The sequence below is a fragment of the Dendrobium catenatum genome, unplaced genomic scaffold (genome assembly GCF_001605985.2).
Source record: "Dendrobium catenatum unplaced genomic scaffold, ASM160598v2 fragScaff_scaffold_716, whole genome shotgun sequence".
NCBI classification, from domain to species: Eukaryota; Viridiplantae; Streptophyta; class Magnoliopsida; order Asparagales; family Orchidaceae; genus Dendrobium; species Dendrobium catenatum.
Window position 1 is genome coordinate 1310700 of NW_021319178.1, and position 22578 is coordinate 1333277.

A 22578-nucleotide genomic window follows, 5' to 3' on the forward strand; every position below is an offset into this window, starting at 1 on the left:
GGTTCAAGCGGATGGCTGTTGTCTATTTCTTAGCTCGCACACACGCCAGATGAAAAAGGGTGTTTTTTTGAACCAGAGCTCTCCAGTCATGGCGCTACTCCGTTCGCCTCCGCTCCAGTTCCGCTTCCTTACTCAGCGCCTCTTCCAATCGTCAGCCGCGCGCTCCCGTCTCCAGTCGGTGGCCTTCTTCCGTCGTTCCTGCATTTTCTGGCGTAATCATCGTATGGGTTTGGTAGGAATCCGACCAAGGCATGGAGCGGGAGTGAGGGCTTTTATGTCTTCAAGCGTCACCTCTGAAGCTCTACAAGGGAAGCCGGGTTCTCAAAACTATGGTTCTGACCAGATTCAGGTGATTCTTATGCTTCTACTTAGCATTCAAGGGCTTATTCACTTGTATAGTCTTACCAGATAATCGGTTTTTTTATGAGCCATAATAAAATTTTGGCGGGTTTAGGGCTTCGATGTCGCGCATTGGTTTCTTCTGATCGTTGGGAGGGTTTAGGATCGCAGGAAGAGTCCTTAGATTGTAGAGATAGTTATCTTAAATGTCCACATTTGGTCAGTGTATTGGCTTCTTACAGGGAAAATGGGATAAATACTTGATGCTTGAAGTTTAGTTTGTGTTTGTTGAGAGGCCTACAATGGAAACTCTGTTACTGATGTATGGCATTTAAAGTTAGAATTTTCACACTGATTTCCGGATTTTAAATTTAAAATAATTGGATAGTTTATTCCATTTGAACTGAAGCTAGGAAATTTATTCCATGTTTATTCATTTACTCTTTTGGTCGGCAATCAATTTAGTGATATCAATAAAAATTAATTGTTTCCTGATTGTGATGTTTCGTATTTCGTGGTGTGGTTCTGTCTGCTTAGGTATTAGAAGGACTTGATCCTGTGCGCAAGAGACCTGGAATGTACATTGGAAGCACTGGGCCCAGAGGACTGCATCATCTGGTAACCATCAAATCCTACTTACCCACTTAAACCATCATTAAATTTAAATTTGCTTTTCTTACTGTTTTCTCTTTCATTTTACCTGTTTTTGTGCTATCCTTGTACCTAGGTTTATGAAATACTAGATAATGCTGTCGATGAAGCTCAAGCAGGATATGCTTCAAAAGTCGATGTAGTTTTGCATGAAGATAACTCTGTGAGCATCACAGATAATGGAAGAGGGGTATGGGCATCATGATTCCTGTTCCCTATGCATACATGAAGTGACTTTAGTCCTATCTTGCTCCTATGTTTTGATATGCTCAATATTATTTAGGAAGATTTGTTTACACTTCATTAAAGAGTTAGAATTTTTTTGGAATTGATATTCAATTTTAATGTGTTGATTTTCATTAGCTTAGAGTCTTCCTTCTAACAAACTGGTTCATTGACAAATATAGCTGCGTTATGGCTAGCTTTTTTAAAGTCTTATTTTCAACTTTTTGCATTAGCCTGTTAAGGTGGATTCTTCATGGTTAAACTCAATTTTTAATATTGATTAAGAGCAAAATTAATTGCACACGTTTTGTTTTGTTGGTTACTGATATATTAATATGTTATGCAGATTCCAGTAGATTTACATCCCGTGACAAAGAAGTCCTCATTGGAGACAGTTTTAACGGTACTTTTCTCACCTCATATCAGTAATCTGTTATTCAATGTATATTGCTAGCCTTTTCTTGGAATCATAATTCTTGTTTTTTAATTATGAGTGAGTTTTGCTCTTGTTCTAGTTTATCTATGTGCTCTTTCATTGTGTCCTCAAAGCGCAGTGATGGAGATCTTCAAGTTTACACTCTTTTGAAAAAATAGAGCAAATAATAGAGTTGAACATTATTTTAATTTAGCTTGATGTTGTAGTGTTTTTAGTTGTTTTAATAAAGTCTTCTTATTTAAACATGCCTATGTAATATGCATATGAGAATGGGGTATGTTGTTTTTATTTATAATGTTCCTAGTTTCGTCACCTCTCTTTTGGCGCGGTTTAATTGAATGTTTTCATCATTTCAATTGCTGGATTTATTGGCAGATTTGGAATTATCTGTTTTGTTGTTGTCTATGCATTGATCATATACCTGGTTTCAGTTTAAACGAGTTCTGGATCATGTAGCCCTGTGCAACTTCTATAACAAGCGCTCCTCAACTCTCTTCCCTAGGACTATTAGCTCTCAGGACATTGCTTGGTCGGATGGTTGCAGGATCAGATATAGAAGGGAATTAATGAAAACTTAAGCGCTTAAGTGATGTAAACTAGAAAATAGCACAAACTAAAAAAGAAACTTACAACAAGATAACAATACTTTTAGTTTAGAGATGAAAGAGACAATTGGAAGGGATAACCGTGGAGAGAAGAAAGAGATTGGAGAACGAGACGAATTATAAGAAGAAGAGAAGAAGAAGACAATAGCTCGCAAGCTATTACAAAACCCTCAGGTTTTCTTTCAAAAAATCAGTCTATATCTCCTGCATATCCAATAGAAAAACAGACCCTATAAATAGGAAAAAGAAACCAATAGTCATCTAAAGCAACCACCCAAATCAGCCAACCAAAACAGAGAGAATAAACACAGGAAAAAAGGCAAGGCCAGCCCAAGAACCGAACGGACAAGCACCCCAATAGCCAGCCATAATCATAACAACTAGGAGCCCAACAAACACCAAGGAAAGAGCACAGCATGCTCAGGAACCGAGTAGCCAGGTGCTAAAAAAGCCAGCCCCCAATCAGCCATAACACCCCAAACACCAAACAATCAAAGAAACATGGGCCAAGTCCATTTAGCTAATTTCAGCTTGCTAACAAATGTCCATTAATCTAAATTTTGATTGCATCATTAAGGCTGTATGTATAAGCAAGATATCCATACTTATGGTATATTTTTTACGAAATCCACAACAATTATTTACTATTTCCACCAGCTTTTGCATGCCTGCCTAAGTGGAAAAAAGAAATGGAATGAACAGTGCATTAGTTTAGTGCATAATAACATTAAACTGAATAACTTTAGGTTATAATTATATGCTGCCATTTTGAGATTCTCTATGGGTATAGTTTGTTATTTAATCTTTGCTAGTCTACCGTAATTGCTTAAGAATAAAAACATATAAGGCAATCATTGCTTTCTCCTAATCAAAACTTGCACAACAATCCTAAATTTCCATTTAACATCGAGAGAAGTGCCTCTAAAAAGTTCATATCTTTAGGTTGAAATTATCCCCTTAGCATCTCTGTGTAAAGACAAGATGTTATAGTTGAGCAAAATTTATTTGCATGCGCCACAATTCATCAAATTGGTGGGCATTTTGGTGGATGCAATGATTATACTTGCTAGCAAAACTTCAAGTAAATGTTCATTCAAACAATTTAGTAAATTATTGATAGATTTTGAAATAATACTGAAGATGCTTGCCCTTATAAAAAAATTGCTAAAATATGGTTTTGGTAGAAGAATAAACGTGAAACTTGAAGCATATGATAGAGTAATTGTGATATCAGTGATCAGTGGTCATTGGTAATGGATTTATCAATTTAGAAATGATGCAGAACAATCATGGATGGAATTCTTCTTATGTTTCCCAAGTGCTACGATTTTTTCGATTTCCAAAGAAGGCAGAAAGTTATTTTTAATTTCATTTCTTATTGTTCTCAATAACAGGCTTGCATAGAACTGTTCAACTAATTTAGAACAGTTAAGAGTTTCTGCGTGCTTTGTAGTTAGTACGTTCTGTGGATAAATGAAGCTGTGGCTTGTGATTCTATTTTATAGCATGCAACAATAAAAGTTAGTTGTTCTATTGTTTGCTAGAGTTTCTTGATGGATCTTGGGTAATTTTGGAGTTGGCCATTATTTCCTGAAGGTGTAACACTCCTAATTTTTTTATTTCATGCAGGTATTACATGCAGGAGGGAAGTTTGGTGGTTTAAATAGTGGTTATTATGTCTCAGGGGGACTTCATGGTGTAGGCTTGTCTGTTGTTAATGCGCTATCAGAGGTTTGTGCTATATAGTATATGCGATTATTTTTGTTATTGCATTCAAGTATGTTTTTTCTCCACATTTCTTTACTCATTTTCATTTTTCTTTTTAACTTCGATAGTTATCTTGGTATTTTTCCCTTCATTCATGATGCCTTCATTAGAAATACTGTTATTATGTGAAGAAGTGGCCAAATGGTCATTAATTGTATGTTGTGTGCTAAAACGGTAAAATCAAAACCATGCATTATCATTTGAAGTTCACTTATTGATGCTTTTAAGGGCATTATTTTTTCTTTCAATGTAGCAGAGATTGCTTATTTCTATCTTTGTGCTTTCTCTTGTGTGACACTGTTTAGGCATTAGAAGTTACAGTCTGGCGTGATGGCAAGGAATACTTCCAAAATTTTTCTCGTGGAAAGCCTTCAACCGCTTTAACCTGTCAGGTGCCACCAGTAGAATTATGCTCTCGCCAAGGGACTCGGATCAAGTTTTGGCCAGATAGAGAGGGTTGTTTTCTTATTTTTTTTTCTAAATACAATATTTTCATGAACTTATTTGTATTGATTAATATTAGCCTATTTTTCCTTTTAAAAATCTCTTTTCCAATGCAGTTTTTACTACAACCATTCAGTTTGATTTCAACACAATTTCTGGGCGCATCAGGGAGCTTGCTTTCTTGAACCCTGAGGTATCATTGCATGCCCCATTTCCATAGTTTTTTTTTTTTGGTACACTCATCTATGATTATCTGATTTCTTTATATTTCTTGAATTTACAAATTCTTGTTTGGTAAAAAGATATTTTAATTATCATACTTAAAAGTTCGTTGTTTTTGGTAGCTGGATATGCCAAACTTACTTTTCTTGGGAGAAAAAGGGCAAAATGATCTTTTGACTATTATATGGGGCCATTTTGATTGTAGGCTATAAATTTGTTCAATTTAATCTCTCTTTGTTGGATTATTTTGCATCAGATTTGAAGATTCAAGTTACTATTTAGATCATATTTGAGAGGTGTCGGTAGCTCGTCTCGATCGCTCCCCTCATATTTTATACTTGCAAAAGGCACCGCTCACCTACTCATTTCGTGCTTGCTGGCTAATCTCCTCTTACTCTTGTCGGTTGCTTTGCATGTGCATCCATGTTATCTGCTACCCCTCTACCTTCGGCAATACTGTTTGCTGTGTGCCTAAGTATTTTATTCTATAGCTAAACTCTAAATTGTGATATCTGAAATTCATTTTACAATCAGCCAAATAACTATGAGTATTTTAAATATAACTTATTTCCTTCAGTGTGTTTAAAATGCACCTAAATTCTAAATACTTGTAACCATATAACTCCTTAATTCGTATGGCTTGTTGCTGGTGGTTTCTTGATCTTGATAGGAGATTATATTTTAATCTAAAGTTTTTTGTCTTTTGAGATAATTTTCCAAGTACAATGGACCTCCATTGATATTAGTTCTTACTGTTAGATTGTAATACCATAGTAGCGTGCATTCCTGGTGGGAGTTGCCGCTTTAACCTCCAATACCTTTTAGCTATCGGCATGAAAATTTTTGCGTGGCTCAAATTATTCATTGATTTTTTCCAATGTATTTCTTACATGGGAACATAATTGTACTAAAATTTGTGTTTTGTCCTATTAACAGCTCACAATTACCCTAAAGAAAGAAGCAGCAGAAGATTCAAATGTACAATATAATGAGTATTGCTATGCTGGTGGCTTACTTGAATATGTGAAATGGTTAAATATGGATAAGGTATGTACCCCTTTACATGATCTAGTTTTGTGGTATTTGATTCTGGTTTTGTGTTTTATAGTGAGATGTTTAATACTTATGATAAATGTACTTTTAGTGGTTAAATTATTAATTCATTTCCTAAGTTTTGTTTTTAAACATTTTTTGAGGAATTATGTAACATCATATTGATTATTTAGAATCTTTCTGTCTTGATTGATTCTCATATAGGATTGTGTTGATTTATAAACTATTTTTGGGATCTTTGAAATCCTTATTAACATTCTTTCTCAACCTCCAACCCCACCTCTCTCTCTCTCTCTCTCTCTCTCTCTCTCTCTCTCTCTCTCTCCACACACACACACACACACACACACACACATATATATGATGTAGGCAAACTAGAAAGAAAAGTCAAGTAGGAGAACACTAGTACAAATTAAAACCAAATTCCATTCAAACTAGTTTGCAAACATCCCAAAACAAACATCAAAGCAAACAAAAAGTCGAAACAAGCGAAACAAAATTAGAACATAAAACTACTATCCTCAGAACAACCGGCAAGCGGTTTCCTCACATGCAACGAGAAGTAGGAATTATATGATAAAGTGCTTAGGCTTGCAAAACGAGGGTCCACCATTGCAAAAGGGTCCAACATCCAACCAAACTCCTCTGGCAAATGTCTCCCAAAATCAGCCGACAAACAACTTTCAAAAGCTCAAGAAGAAGGATACAAGTGGAGTGGAACTTGCGTAGAGAAGAAGAGGTTAGAAGCCAAGACGAAATAGAGAGGAGGAAGAGGTGGAACAAGCTCTCAAGCTTTTCCAAGATAAGAAACCCTAAGATTTTTAGCAACTTATCTCAAGTGAATCAACAACCTCCTCAACACAAAAATATCTCATATTTATAGGAGAGAAAGGAGAGCCAAACAGCCAACTTCTACCTCCAACCAAATCAATTAGGTAAGGGGAAGAGGAAGGGCAAAAGTTATCACAAAACAGCTCCCAAAAAACAGCACAGGAAACGGAATGGAGAAGCTACGGGAACACAACCAGGAAGCTACGGGAACACAGCCTGGGAGGGACCCGAAGAGCCATCACAGAAACCGGGCTGAAGGGGGTCACGAGAAAGCAGCCAGGGAGAAAACCGAAAATGTAGCTAGCACATAGCCATAATCACAAAGAAGAAACCAAGGAGACACAAGAAGGGGAATAAACAAGCTCCACTTCACATACCTTTTTCAAATTTATGAGCTAGTAAGTGCAATTACTCCTCCAAATAATGAGCTAAACTTCAGCTCAAGCATTAATGAGCTAGCACTAAGAAGATCTCAACATTTTAGCTCACAACCAGAGGAACCAAAACCCAACCCGAGAACAGCCAAGACCCAAATCGAGAAATAGCAAGCAGCCCAAGGACCCAAAATGCTAGCAAACCCAAGCCTTGCCATGCCCAAGCACATCCTATCATGATCATTGGATGTTCTCCATCATTGGATAGCATTAAAAAAAAAAACACAAAATACAACTAAACATTGTTCAAATTACATCAAAACAAAACAAACTAAAAAACATGAATGCATCAATTCCCCCTGGTGGGAGAATCTCATCTCCTGATGAGAAAGCTAGAGGGAGGAGAGACGATATCTTTTGTTTGCTTATTAAGTAATGCAGCCATTTTAGTATCTCCTCTGAAATGTTGTGAGGAAAAAGTGCTTGTGTTTATTTAGTTGGTGGGTTTGTTATTTATAATCGGAGAAAACATACAATGGATTGTCGAACCGTCAATTAAATATGGTCAACTAGCCATAATAAGAATACTTGCATATGATAATGATAATGGAAATGTTAACAGATTGGATGATAAAGCATTACTGGAGAAACATATAAGAACTCTCCAAATATGAATGAACGATGATACAACACATTTATTCAAATGACAACTTTTCCATACAATATTGCAACTCTTGGAAAATATAACACACTACTTACATCAGATATCATTAACACTGGTATGCAGGAAACAGTGATCTTAAATAAGTCCTAAATTTATTTGAGTAACTTTTATGTTTTCATTGAAAGCAAGGTTTTTTTTATTATTGCCTGTCATTTATTCAAAGGGTTCATATAACCAGGCTAAAATAGTTGGGTTGAGGCTAATTGTGATCATGGTGATGAATGCATTGAGAAGCGGCATGACTAATTACCTTTTTTGCTCTCCAGAAACCTCTTCATGATACTCTGGCATTTAGAAAAGAATCAGATGGAATCACAGTTGATGTAGCTCTCCAGTGGTAATGTACATGTTCTCTAGCACATCCTCACTGTTAAAATGCACCTCTTTCCATAAGTTCCGACAGTCATAATTACTGCACAATTTATATAATATTCCTATTTGCTTTTTCCTTGGTTTGAAACATTAATGCTTTCAATAATCAGTGCTATATTGATTCATATTTTATCATAAATAGGTGTGCTGATTCATATGCAGACACAATGCTAGGGTATGCAAATAGCATACGCACGGTTGATGGGGGTACTCATATAGATGGGATGAAGGCTGCATTAACAAGAACCATCAACAACCTGGGCAAGAAATCCAAACTTATCAAGGTGTTTTAAAGACGCTGTATCATAGACTGATCCTTTTTTGGCATAAGTTACAAATATTGATTTTACGAGTTTAACTTATATGCTGTTGATCGATTGCAAATTATTAAATCTTCTTGAAATAACTAATTTGCTAAAAATAAGATTACATACTTCAAGAAGATTTGACCACCATATTTTGCTGAATTATATTAGCGTTTGGAATCTTCCAATTTTAGAGAATTTCTGCATCTTCTCTGCGACGCTCATGTGCTGGACATCTTGCAGTCAATTTTATAAGCAGTGATATATTTACTATAAGCAATCTGAAAGTAATGTTGAGTTCTTTGGTCATAGTATTAATCTCAGAGTTATTCATTCATGAGTCTGCCTCTATGTTTTATCACCTGCAATTCTATAAGATTAACTATATGGCTGCTTTAAAATTCTTATCGACTATCTAGATCATTTTGGTTTCTCCATTAATTGGTCGGCTAGTGCTCCCGGAAGATCAAGACGGGGCGGAGGAGGATCCGAGGGTGGTTGGCTAGTGCTCCCGAGAGTCGACCGTGTAGCCGAGTGGTGTGGGGCCGATCCGCTGGAGGATCTATAGGGAGGCCTAGCATCTTGATGTCGGCTAAGATGCTGTGACTGGGTCTCCTCAATGTCTAGAAATGGGATGTATGCACCCTCTAGTGCAGTGATGCTCCGGGCAAATAACTTGTTGTGGAGATCCTCACGCAACCCGGTACGAAACATGGATAAGATCTGGGCGGGGCTAGTCGAGGTCTCACCCTTGCAACGAATCATATAATCGCCAAAAGTTGTAATGTAGTCCTTCACAGGCTTACTACCCTGGGTCAGCCTATTCCACCTATCAAGAAGCCTAGGGAAGTATGAGGGAGGAAGATACTTTTGCTTGAGCTCACGCTTCATAGAAGTCCAGTCAGTAATAGCGAACTCTTTACGGGACTCCCTAAGGCTCTCTAAGTTGGCCCAATACTGGCTAGCCCTACTCGTGAGCTTCATTTCGGCGAATCTCACCTTTCTAGTCTCAGATATATTGTACCATTTGAAGAAATTATCCATGCCATTGACCCAGTCCAGAAAGAGCTGGGGATCGAGTGTCTTCAAAAGTGGGAGCATCGACCTTAATGTTTTTCAATAGTGGTGCATCAGGGTCGTGATTATAGTCTTTGATATAATAAGGGGCACGAGGGTGTCCCTCATCCGATGCGGTGTCATCCCTATACATGGAAGGAGGCCTACACGGTGTGTAAGGTAACTAGTGATTCTTAGCTCGATCTAGGATGTCAAATCGTTCCGTAGTTTGGCGATGGAGCTCAACAATATCAGCTTGATTCTCCTTAAGTTGTTGACTGATTGTGCTCATCTGACCTACAAATAGGTCTAAAGTCCTGTGAATTTGTTCGGGGTCTATTCTATGTTTCAAGGATGACTCAGGGCTATGCAAATAGGAAGAAACAATAAGATGACACTAGCAAGTGAGGTGACACGTGTAGGATGCGATTTAGATGCGAACATATGAAATAATGAAATCATAATAGGCACATAAATACAACCATGCTCTGATACCAAAATGATGCAGAACTAGATGTGTAAGTAATGTTGAGTTGGAAAATACGCATGCGTGAATAGAGATTGACAATTAATTAACTCACAATGAACCTAAATAAGGATTTTAGCTTGCAAGGGGGCGATCAAGTTTAAACAAGTAATCACATGATAATAGGAGGACCATTATATAATCAAATAAATTAATATCATGCTCACGTGATGTTTCGGAGACAATTCCTAAATTAACAAATAGATTAGTCACTACAAATACCAACTCACACGAGCTCTTGGTATGGGCTATGCGGATGAGTTTTCACAATAAAATGATGTCATGATTGAGGAAGGATCAAAAGGTATAAGGGGAGGGAAAGAGTTTACCCACATAGACGAAGATACTAAGTTGCGGCGAAGTTGTTTGGCTGTCTCAATGGGAAGGATAGCAATATAATTCCTTTCACAAGTTTGGACAGTGTTCTACCATCACGTGGAAATCTGGAGAGGAGCTTATGATGATTTGGGAAGGAGATAGCAAGCGCTTGATAGTAGGAAAATAGACACAATCATCATTGGATGACAACCAAAACAAGAGGACATCAATTAGCAGAAATATGGACCTAAGATTTATGTCCAAATAATGTGTATAATTATGGTAAGGATCAATGAGGAAGGGGGGACGACCCAATCAAAGATTGGGGCTGATTTGGGGCCTTAATTAGGTTGTCAATTAAAACATATTATTAAAGGAAAGAGGAATTATTTCAAATGTTCAATCAATACTTAGATTTGATGATGGAAATATCCTTTCAAACATAACCCAAAACTTTAGGAAAGGAATTCAATGTTTAGGAGAATTCAAATTTGAATTCAGATATCCATAAATTAGGCTAGGCTAATTTAGTAAGAAGAATCAATAAGGTTTCTTCACTTAAATTTCAGATTTATTGATGGGGATAGCTTTCCAAAAATAATCCAACAATTTAGGAAAGGAATTCAAGGTTTTAGGAGAACTCAAATTTCCTAAAATTAATGCTAGCTTAATGTAGGAAATGTCGGAGGATTCATTTGGAGAAAGAAAAGTGGAGAGGAGGGTATGAAAGTTTCGGCCATGGAAAGAGGGGGTGGTAGTTAGGAGGGGCCGGTTGGAGCTTTCAGAGGAGATGGTGGCATGGCGAGCTTGATGGTGGATGGAGGTGGAGATAAACCGTGAGCTCGGATGCTTTCTGCGGCTAACGGGTCTTGCGTTGTCCTTGCCCTCACCTAGGGACTTCACATAAACTCTCACATACTCTCAAAGCTCTCAAAACACACCAAGACACAGTGTAGAAATTTCATTCATAATGCTCATCATCCCTCCCAAGATGGAGGTGAGGCCTATAAATAGACAAAATACAATAAAACATCAAATGACAAAAGTGTCTCCGGGGTCACATAAGTCTACTCCCTCAACTGAGGGTAAAAACAGAAAATTACACATAATAAATCAAATACAAATAAATGCTCAGAAATAGAGTAATCCGGTCATAGCCGTAGATCTCCGGCCCTTCCTTTGATAAACTTTTCACGGCCGGATGTCCTCATTAGAATTTGTGTGAATTGTGCTAGTTTCAGGAGTATAAAATCTTGTTGTCTAACATTAATTTGTTTCTTCGTCATAAATTCTTTTTTGATATGTACCGAACTTTCCATTGTATGTTTTCTGCTGTTACTACATTTTTTAGAGAAATATATTTACAGGAGAAGGAGATAAGCTTAAGTGGTGAGCACGTGCGAGAAGGGTTATCATGCATCATCTCTGTGAAAGTTCCAAGCCCAGAATTTGAAGGACAGACAAAGGTGATTTTTCAAACTCATTCATTTATCTGTTGTATATTAGGTCACTTTTAATTGTATCACTCTATCAATGCTTTCGATTAGGCACAATGAGCTACTTTCTTGATGTGGTTTTTATTGTTATTTTGGCAGACAAGGTTGGGAAATCCAGAGGTGAGAAAAGTTGTTGAGCAATGCGTTCAGGAATATCTCACTGAGTATCTGGAGTTGCATCCAGATGCACTGGATTCCATTCTTTCAAAATCTCTCAATGCTCTGAAGGTCATACTCTTTTCTGATTTATTATTGGTTCATAATTTGTTAATTCAATCATATCAATGCAGACTAATCTTTTATTTGCTGAAGAAAAAAAATGTCTTTATCAAGGATGATTTTCAGATTTTTTTTGGCATCATCAATAGGTGCTCTGGGGCATGGCTATTAGCTGAACTTATTCAATGTGTAATGCTTAAATTTTTTTATTACATATGTAGGCTGCTATGGCAGCCAAGCGAGCAAGAGAGTTGGTGAGAACAAAAAGCATTTTGAAGTCGTCTTCTCTTCCAGGGAAGCTAGCAGATTGTTCCTCCACAAATCCCGAGGAATCTGGTAAGTACATCTGTTAGCATATTTTCTTATATACTAGCACGAGGTTTGCCTCCTTCCTTTTGTTTGCTATTCCTCGGTTTGGTCTTCCACTCATCTGTTTTATTAATCATGTTTCCAGAGATCTTCATAGTTGAAGGTGATTCAGCTGGTGGAAGTGCAAAGCAAGGTCGGGATAGGAGATTTCAGGTGAAGTTCTCTCTTTTTTTTTTTAACATTTTTAGCAGAAATTTGCAGATAGATTTGAATAAATTTTAATCGTCGTGATCTCTTTGAATATGTTTGTACAATGATTTGAACTGTGAATGATAATTTCATCTACTCTTTTGCGTTTCTTACTCTTGAATAATAGAATGAGAAAAAGGAGAGTAGAAAATTGAAGCTTATATATTTAATTTTATCTATGGAAATTTTATAGACCTAGGGTGAATGTCTAAGGGGATGCATCTAAGTTGCTCTTAGCTAACAAAAAGTTTTATATCTTATTATGTGAACTCTAATTTTTTACTTGAGGGTTTTTAGTCATTGGGGAACTTATAAACTCTAATTGTGTTCGTAATGTAATTATGTCATTTTACTTAGAAACCACCCTATTAGTGGCTACCAGTGATAATCATTTTATTGTGGTGCTATTTGGCCGTGAAATTATCATTTTGAGGAACATGTGACACATTTTTACCGGTAAAAGATAGTTTGATAATGAATTGTAATTATATGCTCGACAAAATATTAGTTATTTATGATATAAGGTTATTCTTAAATTTGTCGCCTTTAATAAATCTTTGTGTGTTGACCGTAGACTTCAAACCACCCAGAGAACCTCCAGCCCGACCCCACATATGATACACAATCGCCAAACAATGCATTCGATCGTTCCTCAGAATTGCAAGTAAAGCAACTGCAGGGGATATATACATTCGAACTCTCAGCTGCTCTCCATCTCTCTCTCATCTTTCCGTTCTACAAGCAGAAGCTAAAGCCCCAACCGCTCCCTCTCGTTCTCTCGAAGTCGCACACAAGAAGCCCCGCTCTCATCTTCTATCTTAAATCTAAAGCCCATTCGCGCCAGCAACCGGCCTCTGCTCCTACACGTGAAAAACCGCTCACCTCCACTAGTCGTGCCTTGCACCCGACTCGTGACCAGGCGCATACGCCTCACTCAAGCATCCTGCCTGCTTCAGCACGTCCCACTCCATAGCTTCACTTCTAGCCCAAGTCTTCCGATCCAACCAATCCCTGTGCTCAATCGCGAACGGCGCCGAATCAGCGTAACCTCGGCAGGATTCGTGGACCCGATGGTTTTGAGGTATGTACGCTAGATTTGGCTTTGAGCTTTCTTCCCTCTTTTTTATCTCTTGGGTATGATATGAAGGTTAACATCACAATCTAACATTACAAATAGGCCATGAATCAAAACCCTTGCTCTTAGCTCTACCCTGAGAATCTTCAAATTTGAGGGTTAAAGTTGGAAACTAAATTGTCAGGTTTTCCTTACTATGAATCAAATGCATGTATTCACATTTAATTCCTAAATTTAAGGGTCCGAGAATGTTGCATGAGACAAATATTCCAAGTTTCATCCTCCTTAAAAGGACTATAGTCGACATGACTTGGATTAACAAACGAATGCCTAATCATAAATCGATTATAAAAATCCCCAATGATGTTTGTGTTAATAGTAAATATGAATCAGAGGGACCCTATCTTTCATATATACTAATGAACCCTAATAGAAATATAAATATTTGAAATAACATTAACGACACCCCGTTGATGGCCGCGTTGATAGAAAATATCAACCGAGGGGTCAAATCTCAAAACCCAGTAAAAGTTTAAATTCTTTAAATGAAATCTATAATCTACAAATTTAAAACTAAAACTCATCCGCCTCCCACAATCGTTTGTCGGACCTGATAAATTTGGAATTAACCTCAGCTCACAAAGAGTGAATGTCGTGTCGGTTGTATCATTAAGATTCACTCTCAAGTAATCTCTCGTTAATAGGGACACAGCACGTGCCCTTTGATTTGGTGGTTTTGCTGTAAAATAACACCACTATATTACAATCACGGCCAAAGCCCATATATTCCCTAACGGTTTCAAGTCTTTAAGTAATGAATCATAGGATTTACTCGATAGGCATAAAGCCCTTTTTTTAGTTCATGTAAACTCATTTGTATCTCCTCAGACAAACATCCTCCCCAGGTCTACAAGGTATTCTTGGACAAAGCAACCCATGGATGCTGATAAGGTGCCTTCTGTCAGGTTGGGTTGACTACCTTCTCTGACTTAGTACACCAAGAACCCTGACAACCTGGGATGACGGAATCATGGGATCTTGATCATGCTCATCTTCGTTCCCACGTCACCTGTTTTAAGCTTATGCTAATAAATTTCAAATCATAAAATCAAATTCAAATCATAAAGTTGTTGCTACTTTGCACTGGGTACTCAGTGTCTTTCTCACTACTAGCCTTGATTAAAAGTTCTCTCTCGTTATCAAGATGGGTAATTAACCATAGGGGCTTGCGCCTATGGGAAACAAGAACTTAGATCATAAAAAACGAGAACATAGATCATAAAATTCTCATAAAATGAGGGAGAAATATTGGGTAGTGCCTTATGTAATATCCAATCCGTCTTCTGAAAATTTTTCTAGAACCTAAATCCCCTAAAATTGTCCCCATCAAACAAAAGACAATGCAGAGAGGCTGTGGCGCGAATTTTCTGAGCCCTCATTGTGGAGGGTGGATTGCTATTGCTTTTTGACAAACAGTTATAGAAGTTAGATTTCAGTTTTTTTTTTTTTTGGATAAATATTAGATTTTTTAATTTTACTAGAATTTAATCCCCAAATAATTAGCTTTGGGATTTGGAAGCATCTTGAAAGATGCAGTCCCTTCTAGTTGAGAATTTCAATTAATATGGTTCTCATCAGGATTCAAGTCTTGCCAACAACAGTTTTTGCAAGTATAATGACCGAGCTTGAAAAGTGCGACTTACAAACTTGCCTAATAAGCATGGTAGATTGCTCGAGAAAACACCACGTAAAATGACAGCTTCAATATGTATTTAAAAGAAAGAGAGTTTGTGAACTTTAAAAAAAAGTTGCTTGATTTTCCTTTAAAAAAGCATTAAATGATTATCAGAGTAGAATGAAATTGAATTCATTTTTGTTTTACCTAGTGTAGCATTTTTAGACCTCAAATTTAGAAATTTGAAGTATCTGATCGGGGCACAAGCATGTAAGTTTGATTTCGATGATTTGATGTCATTTTTTTTCTATTTTGGTGCATTCATGCATTTTACTTGCACGTTTTCATTGGAGGTCAGCTTTAGAGTCTAAAGGCTTTCGTTTGAATAGATCTAAAACTGAATATATATAATGTAACTTTAGTAATAATAGTTCTAGTGGGGGGATTGTGACTTGGGTGATCAAATCATTAATAAGAGTACTCGTTTTAGATATCTTGGGTCTATTGTTCAAAGTGATGGTGAAATAGATGCGGATATTATTAGTGGAATTCAAGTTTGATGATTGAAGTGGAGGAATGTATCGGGTTTGTTGTGTGATCAAAAAGTCCCCTTCAAACTTAAGAGAAAATTATATGAGATGATGGCAATGTTTTATGGTGCAGAATATTGGTCATTAAAAGAGAAGCATAATATTAACTATTAAGTTAAGTGTTGCAGAGATGAGGATGCTAAGGTGGATGAGTGGCTTTACTCTTAGAGACATTATATGAAATGAGCATATACGTTAAAAGGTTGGAGTAGCTCCAGTGGAAGATTAGATTAGAGAGAGTCGCTTTAAATGGTTTGGTCACATAAAACGATGACCTTTCGATGACCCGGTTAGGAAAGTAGATGTATTATATTTGACTTATATTAAGAAGGGTAGAGGTAGACCTATCACCTAAAAAGAGTTGGTTATAGAATATTAGAAATGACATTTCTATTTTAGATTTAAACGATAATTTAACTTTTAACAAGGCACAATGGAGAAAAAAGATTCATGTTGCCGACCCCACACAGGGGGATAAAGGTTTGATGTTGTTGTTGTTTTCATTTTACTTACACACTTATATTTTGGTACACATTGTTTTTTCACTCCTATATACTCGCATGCTATTTAATTACTTGCATGCTTTTTGATGCATATGTAAGATGAACTTATACGCTTTTCAGTGCATTTTCCCAGTGCATTCATACTTTTCAATGTCTTTAGTTGATGCATTTTTATGCTTTTCAAAATCATCCTCACTTATCGAGGAAATTACATACTTTTGAGGTTGTTGCACGCTTATCAAGATAGTTGTACACTTTTCAAGGCTACAATATGCTTCTCATTACTTTGACATGCTTTTCAAGATAACAGCATGCTTCTCAAGATAATTGCATGCTTCCTGATGATGTTGTACTTAGATTTGAAAATTATGCTATGATGTGTGTATGATTTAAAAACATCTTGATTTTGATTATTTGCACGAGTGTTTTTTGTATTGCGCACAAGGTTTTATTTTAAAATTTTAAGTTTGTTTTTTGTCTTCTATTCGTTTGCGTGTATGTTGTGGATCCGGTGACATCAAAAATGAGTTGGAATCTTTGGAGTACATTATAAGGTGATATTTTTGTCATGTTGTGTTTGTAAATTTTTGTGTGCATTCATTGTTCAACTTTTGTTATGTTTGCAGCTTACAATTTTGCATCTCATTTTATAATTTTTACAATATATATTTTGTTCATTTCTGTCTAAAAAAATCTTTTTTATTTTGTTCTATTTTGGGTCTCATGTCAATGTAAATTGCGCCAGCCTCTTGGTCTCTTATTTGTATTGTAGGACGTCTTTGTAAGTGCTAGGTCTTCTCGCCACACTATATATATATATATATATATTTATATTGTTTTTGTTACTGTTCATGTAATCATAAAGGTGAAAGTCGAGACAAAAATTCACATTGTATGGTGTTACCAACATGTTTTGTTACGGTAGTTTCCAGAATAGTGCTGTGCTTGCTTGCTTGGTCGTTTGGACCAACATATTTTATATATAATGCGATAATTTGGTACATATACATAATTGCATTTTTTTGTTATTTACCAAAAATATTTGACTTCAGCTAATAAAACGTTTGTTATAGGCTATTTTACCCTTGAGGGGTAAGATATTGAATATTGAAAGGAAGGATGAAGCAGCCATGTACAAGAATGAAGAAATTCAAAATCTCATACTTGGACTTGGACTTGGGGTGAAGGTTGCATTCTTTAGCAAGGAAGATTGCTCTTGCTCTCTTGCTTTTGCTGAAAGTTTTCCTATATCTATTTTCAGGGGGAGGATTTTAAAAAAGAATCTTTGAGATATCATAAGATCATCATTCTAACTGATGCTGATGTGGATGGTGCTCACATAAGAACCCTTCTGCTCACATTCTTCTTTAGGTATCAGGTACTGAATACCACAATTTTAATCTTGATGAAAACATATGTTAAATTTAATTTCTATGATATGGGTAATTGCTCCTTGGGTGATACAAATCTTTTGCTGCAGAAAGCATTATTTGATGAGGGTTGCATCTACGTCGGTGTTCCACCGCTCTACAAGGTCTGCCTTCTGGATTGTTCAATCTGTTATATTTTCTTAAATTTGCCACAAGTTTTAATTTAGTCAATGAATTCTAGGTTGAGCGTGGCAAGCAAGTACATTACTGCTATGATGATGCTGATCTAAAAAAAGTTCAGAGTTCTTTTCCTCCAAATGCTTCGTACCATATCCAGAGGTTTAAAGGTAAAAAATATACCATGTTCTTTGCATACTGTTGTAATCATTTCTATTTTCTACAGTCTAATGTGTTATGTCCCTAGAAATACACCATGATCTTTTCATACTATCTTATGCTTGATTCTACTTTCTACAGTTATGTATTATGCCCCCTATATAGTCTATATTGGAGGTAGAAAATTTAGGCTATCATGATTACTCAGTGGCTTATTTTGGACATCGTTATTAAAGTATCTTTTGGGAGCAAAACAAAGCGAAGTGCTAGACTTCTGCATTTCTTACATTCGATGTGATAGCCGCAGTAAAGTGCATGTGTTGCATTGCTTTGCGCTGCGCTTTATGCATTGGAGCAAAAAAGAATCCTTATGCTTTGCATTATGATCAATGCTTTTAAAGCACTAATTATGGGCAACTTTGATATAAGCCTTGGAGCACTGTCCCACTAAAGTGTGATTGTTATTGGTAAAATTATTATGAAAGAGATGAACAAACTATAACTTAGTAGGAATTGTTCCTTCTTCGAAATAGATTTCTAGTAAAAGGTCATAGATATTCTGATTGTAATCTATATGCATTGCTAATTAACTTGTAAGAATGACACAATTTGCAACGCACCACCTAAATCAACTTGATCCCTTATGCACTCCCCACACCATTCATTGGAGTGATGTACCCACCCACAAAATAGAAGTGCATACCAAATGCGAGTACATTTCATATCAATATCCTTGTTGGAGATCAAACATAAACAACTAATGCTTCGGATGCACAACTACATACTCATATATGATAATTTGATTTCACAATTATATGGTTAACGTATCAACAACCTCTCTTTCTTGCACCAAACATACAAATTCAATACGATGCAGTGTTAAGTCTTATTCAGTTCTTATTCTTTAGTCGTTAGTTTGCATTTTTATTAGTATTCAATGTATCATATGGTCTCTATTAACTTTCTTTAATTTAATTAGCTGACCCCACCATGGGATAAAAGTTTGATGTTGTTGTTGTAGTGGTGGTTTAACTGTCAATTTTTATTTATGATTAATATGTCTTTTTTTTTATGTTTATTTCGGCGTTGTTTTCCAAATTTTAATAAGACCTGTTACTATCAATGCTAAGAAGTACCTAGAGTTTTGTAACTTAGTTAAAGTTATAATAAAGTGAGTTTTCTTTGGCCTCCGCCTTTAGGGATTCATTCAACGATTTAGGATTTCTTCCTGCCTTCTTTCTTTCCGCCTTATTCTTCACTCCTTTTGAGGTATTCATCATTTCAATCTTCTCAATCGCCTTCTCTTTTTCTCCTTGACTCTTTCCCTAGGCCAGATTTTTCTCTTTTAGCAAATCAAAATATCATAACAAACCCTCCACACTCATGCTGTCCTATTCATCATAAATTTGGTTTAGGGCTATTACCTACTTTCTCATTATTCTTAAACTAGCTCCTTACAGCCAGTTCCTCCGACCTCTTTGTGCTGAAGAATAGGTTTGACACACTCTACTGATACAATCATTTTTATTATCCCTCTCCTTGTCAATGAACTTTTCTGTACATTATCATTGCTAACTTCGAGAGACTCAATGCCGATGGCCTTGATTATGACAAAGACACCATTTATGCCAATGCCTTGTTCTTGCTCTGTACCACCCTAAGAACCTTTACTTCCATCTAGATCTTGTCGTGCCTTATTACCAGCATGATGTGATCCCCTTGCCATCCTCTCCTTTAGATTCTTTTGCAATTACCGCACTGCCCTTCCAAAATCATGCATGCTCACCTTGTTTTTGTTTATATCCTACTTGTTCCCAATTTATCATGCACATATCAAACATTCTCTCCTTGCCTTCCTACTTTAACACTTAGCTGCCATACCCATCATCTTGTCAAGTTTGTCGAAGAATCACAACTTTCTCTCATAGTTTGTTGATGCTGCTCACTTGTTCGCATTCATGTGCGCACATTTTGCACATCATGTGCATTCTCTTTATCGCACCCTTTTTGTTTATTTGCTCTCTTACTTCATGCTTATCATGTAATCGTATTCTTCCGGTGCGGCATGTAAGACATGCATTTTTCTCTCACAAGCATTCATGTTTCTTGCTCGCTTGCATCCACATTGGTCGATTATTGTGACTTCTAAAAGAGACAAGAGGAAGGACAACTAGACTATTTATGTCTAAATAGGCTCATTAGATGGCCTGGTCTAAGAAACCTTGACAAGAGGGAAGGTCCTCACTGAACCTTATTCTCTCTTTGCTTTAGTTATCTTCCAATTCGCTTAAGTGACTGAGAAACTCTATAGTTTACAAGCAAAAATATGAAACAAATAAATGATTCAAGATTCTTCAAAATAGATTTGATTACCCCTTAGGTCAAATGAACCCTAAATTATCTTGTGTTAACTGATCTATACATTATTGTGCATGGCCAACTAGGGAAACTTTTAAGTAAAGCAGTTTGATTTGAACTTACAAATACCTGATCAATCAATATATTGTCATGTGATTAAAGTTAAAAACATTTTTACTGTTTGTTAAATAGGCTTAGGGGAGATGATGCCTGCACAACTATGGGAAACAACAATGAATCCTGAGGAAAGGGTTCTAAAGAAGTTAGTGGTGGATGATGCTGCTGAAGCCAGTGTGGTTTTTGCTTCTCTTATGGGCACTCGGGTTAGAAGCTTTGCGCACACCTACTTCAAAACCTTTTTTTTTTTTTTTTTACTTAATTTGTTACCTTCAGGTTGATGTTAGGAAGGAGTTGATTCAGAACTCTGCCAGGATGATCAATCCAGAGAGCCTTGATATTTAGCTGGTTTGGCTCTCATGCCCTTCAATCTTGATATCTGATACTGAAATTAGTGTCGAAATTGTGGCCGAAGATATGCAACTTGCCTTGTAGACCAATCAACACTAAAGCCTAGTGAGAATCCTTAACTAGCACTACAAAAATCTCCCGAAAGAAGCTACTGCTGGTTACTGTTCTGGAACTTATACTCCTGATCCAGAATTTTGGAAAAGTGTCCGAATAGATCCTACTTGCAGGAATGGTATGGCAGTGATAGTATGATTTTTTTTCAAACGCAACGGCTCTGAAATTATTCCGTTGTATGCAATTAGATCTCTTTTAAAAAATGTTGTTGAACACAGCTCATCTTGGCCTGTTGGTTGAGAACTTATGCTTCCAATTAAGAGGTTTTGGGTTTGAGTCTGTGTATGCGTTGTGTGTGAGAGTTTGCCTTAAATGGCCTAAATGTCCCAAAAAAAAAATTGTTGCTGAATGTTCTGTATGTTTAGGAAGTATTGTATTCTAGAGCGATAGATATGTCTATTTAGTGGGGTTCGTTTAGTAGATTTCAAATGGTGGTTGATGAATTAATTTTAAGCTCGAATTATGAACTGGTTTTGTTTGTTTATGACTGATGATTTGAGTTCAAGCCTAAGTTTTATTGATCTATAGTTCTAGCTATGAAGTTTTTTGCTAAGATAATAATATTATGAATAGGTCATTTTTACGATAAATCATTATGTGTGGAGGGCAGACAACTCAACATCAAGGGAGTGATGTGGTGTATCTTATTTGGTCTTAGGATGACAGAATAATTTTTTCATTTTTACATGATATGAGCAATGCAGAATTTGCTTGTCAAATTTATCTTTATTTGGAAATTTTTTTATTATTTTATAAAATATTTTTTTATTATAAAAAAATCATTTTATATAAAAAATTATTTTAGAAAGCAGAATTTGTGTATAATTTCACATCTGTTAGTTAACGTTGAAAAGAATTAAATGAGTGGTGGAGCTTGCCTCATCAAGCATATTATAGAAAAAAGTATAGTTAGAATATACTCGTATATAATTATGTTGAATTTTTCTATAAATAATTGAATTTATTTAAAAATTGGCGTTGATTATAAAAAAATGTCTTATATTTATCATGAAATTAATTCAATAATTTTTTAAATTTATTTGACATAAATTATATAAGAATATTTCAACCTAATTTTTATACATATATTATATATTCTAAAGAAATTAACAGAAAAGTGTGCCAATTCTAACGTATGATATGATCTTATAAGATCTTAATTTCTTCACTAAATTATAATTAATTTAATTTGGTGGTTCAATATTTGGTCTCATACTCCATAATCTTCTAATACATTGTTTTCTTTTATATACATCTTTGTTATAGTGTTTCCTATCTTAGTTATGTATGATGGTTTCTAATTAAGAGAATTTTCAAATAGTTTGAGACAATTAATCATAATTTTGTTCATATGAGAAATCATAATCTTAAGCATAGGTCTATAATTAATCATAAGAATTAATTATGACCAATCAGTCACGAACATTAAGATTTTGTCTAAAGCATTTTGATATATCATAAATTCTTTTGTTGCCTAGTAATAAAAAATAAGGCAATCCATGCCATCATTAACATAAGAAATAGTAAATTACAAACATTAAGGTTTTATTTGGGACGATTTTTTTACT

The 22578-nt window shown here is 35.9% G+C and overlaps 1 protein-coding gene across 2 annotated transcripts; it reads left to right on the top strand.

Annotated features, from left to right (window-relative positions):
- Window positions 1–21531, top strand: LOC110103757 (DNA gyrase subunit B, chloroplastic/mitochondrial-like). Of its 2 annotated transcripts, none has more exons than XM_020832578.2 (20): window positions 1–349; window positions 877–957; window positions 1067–1180; window positions 1562–1618; window positions 3886–3987; window positions 4329–4479; window positions 4584–4660; window positions 5626–5736; window positions 7938–8008; window positions 8186–8327; window positions 11616–11714; window positions 11844–11972; window positions 12185–12299; window positions 12418–12485; window positions 17438–17551; window positions 17626–17742; window positions 17845–17898; window positions 17976–18081; window positions 20621–20751; window positions 20833–21531. In XM_020832578.2, exons 1-20 carry the CDS (start codon window positions 50–52, stop codon window positions 20881–20883), a joined length of 2190 nt encoding a protein of 729 aa, XP_020688237.1. In that variant the 5' UTR covers window positions 1–49; the 3' UTR covers window positions 20884–21531. The 2 variants fall into 2 exon arrangements, with proteins under 2 accessions (XP_020688237.1, XP_020688236.1); XM_020832577.2 differs by having other exon boundaries at window positions 2–349; window positions 20822–21531.
- The last annotated feature ends 1047 nt before the right edge of the window (window positions 21532–22578 follow it).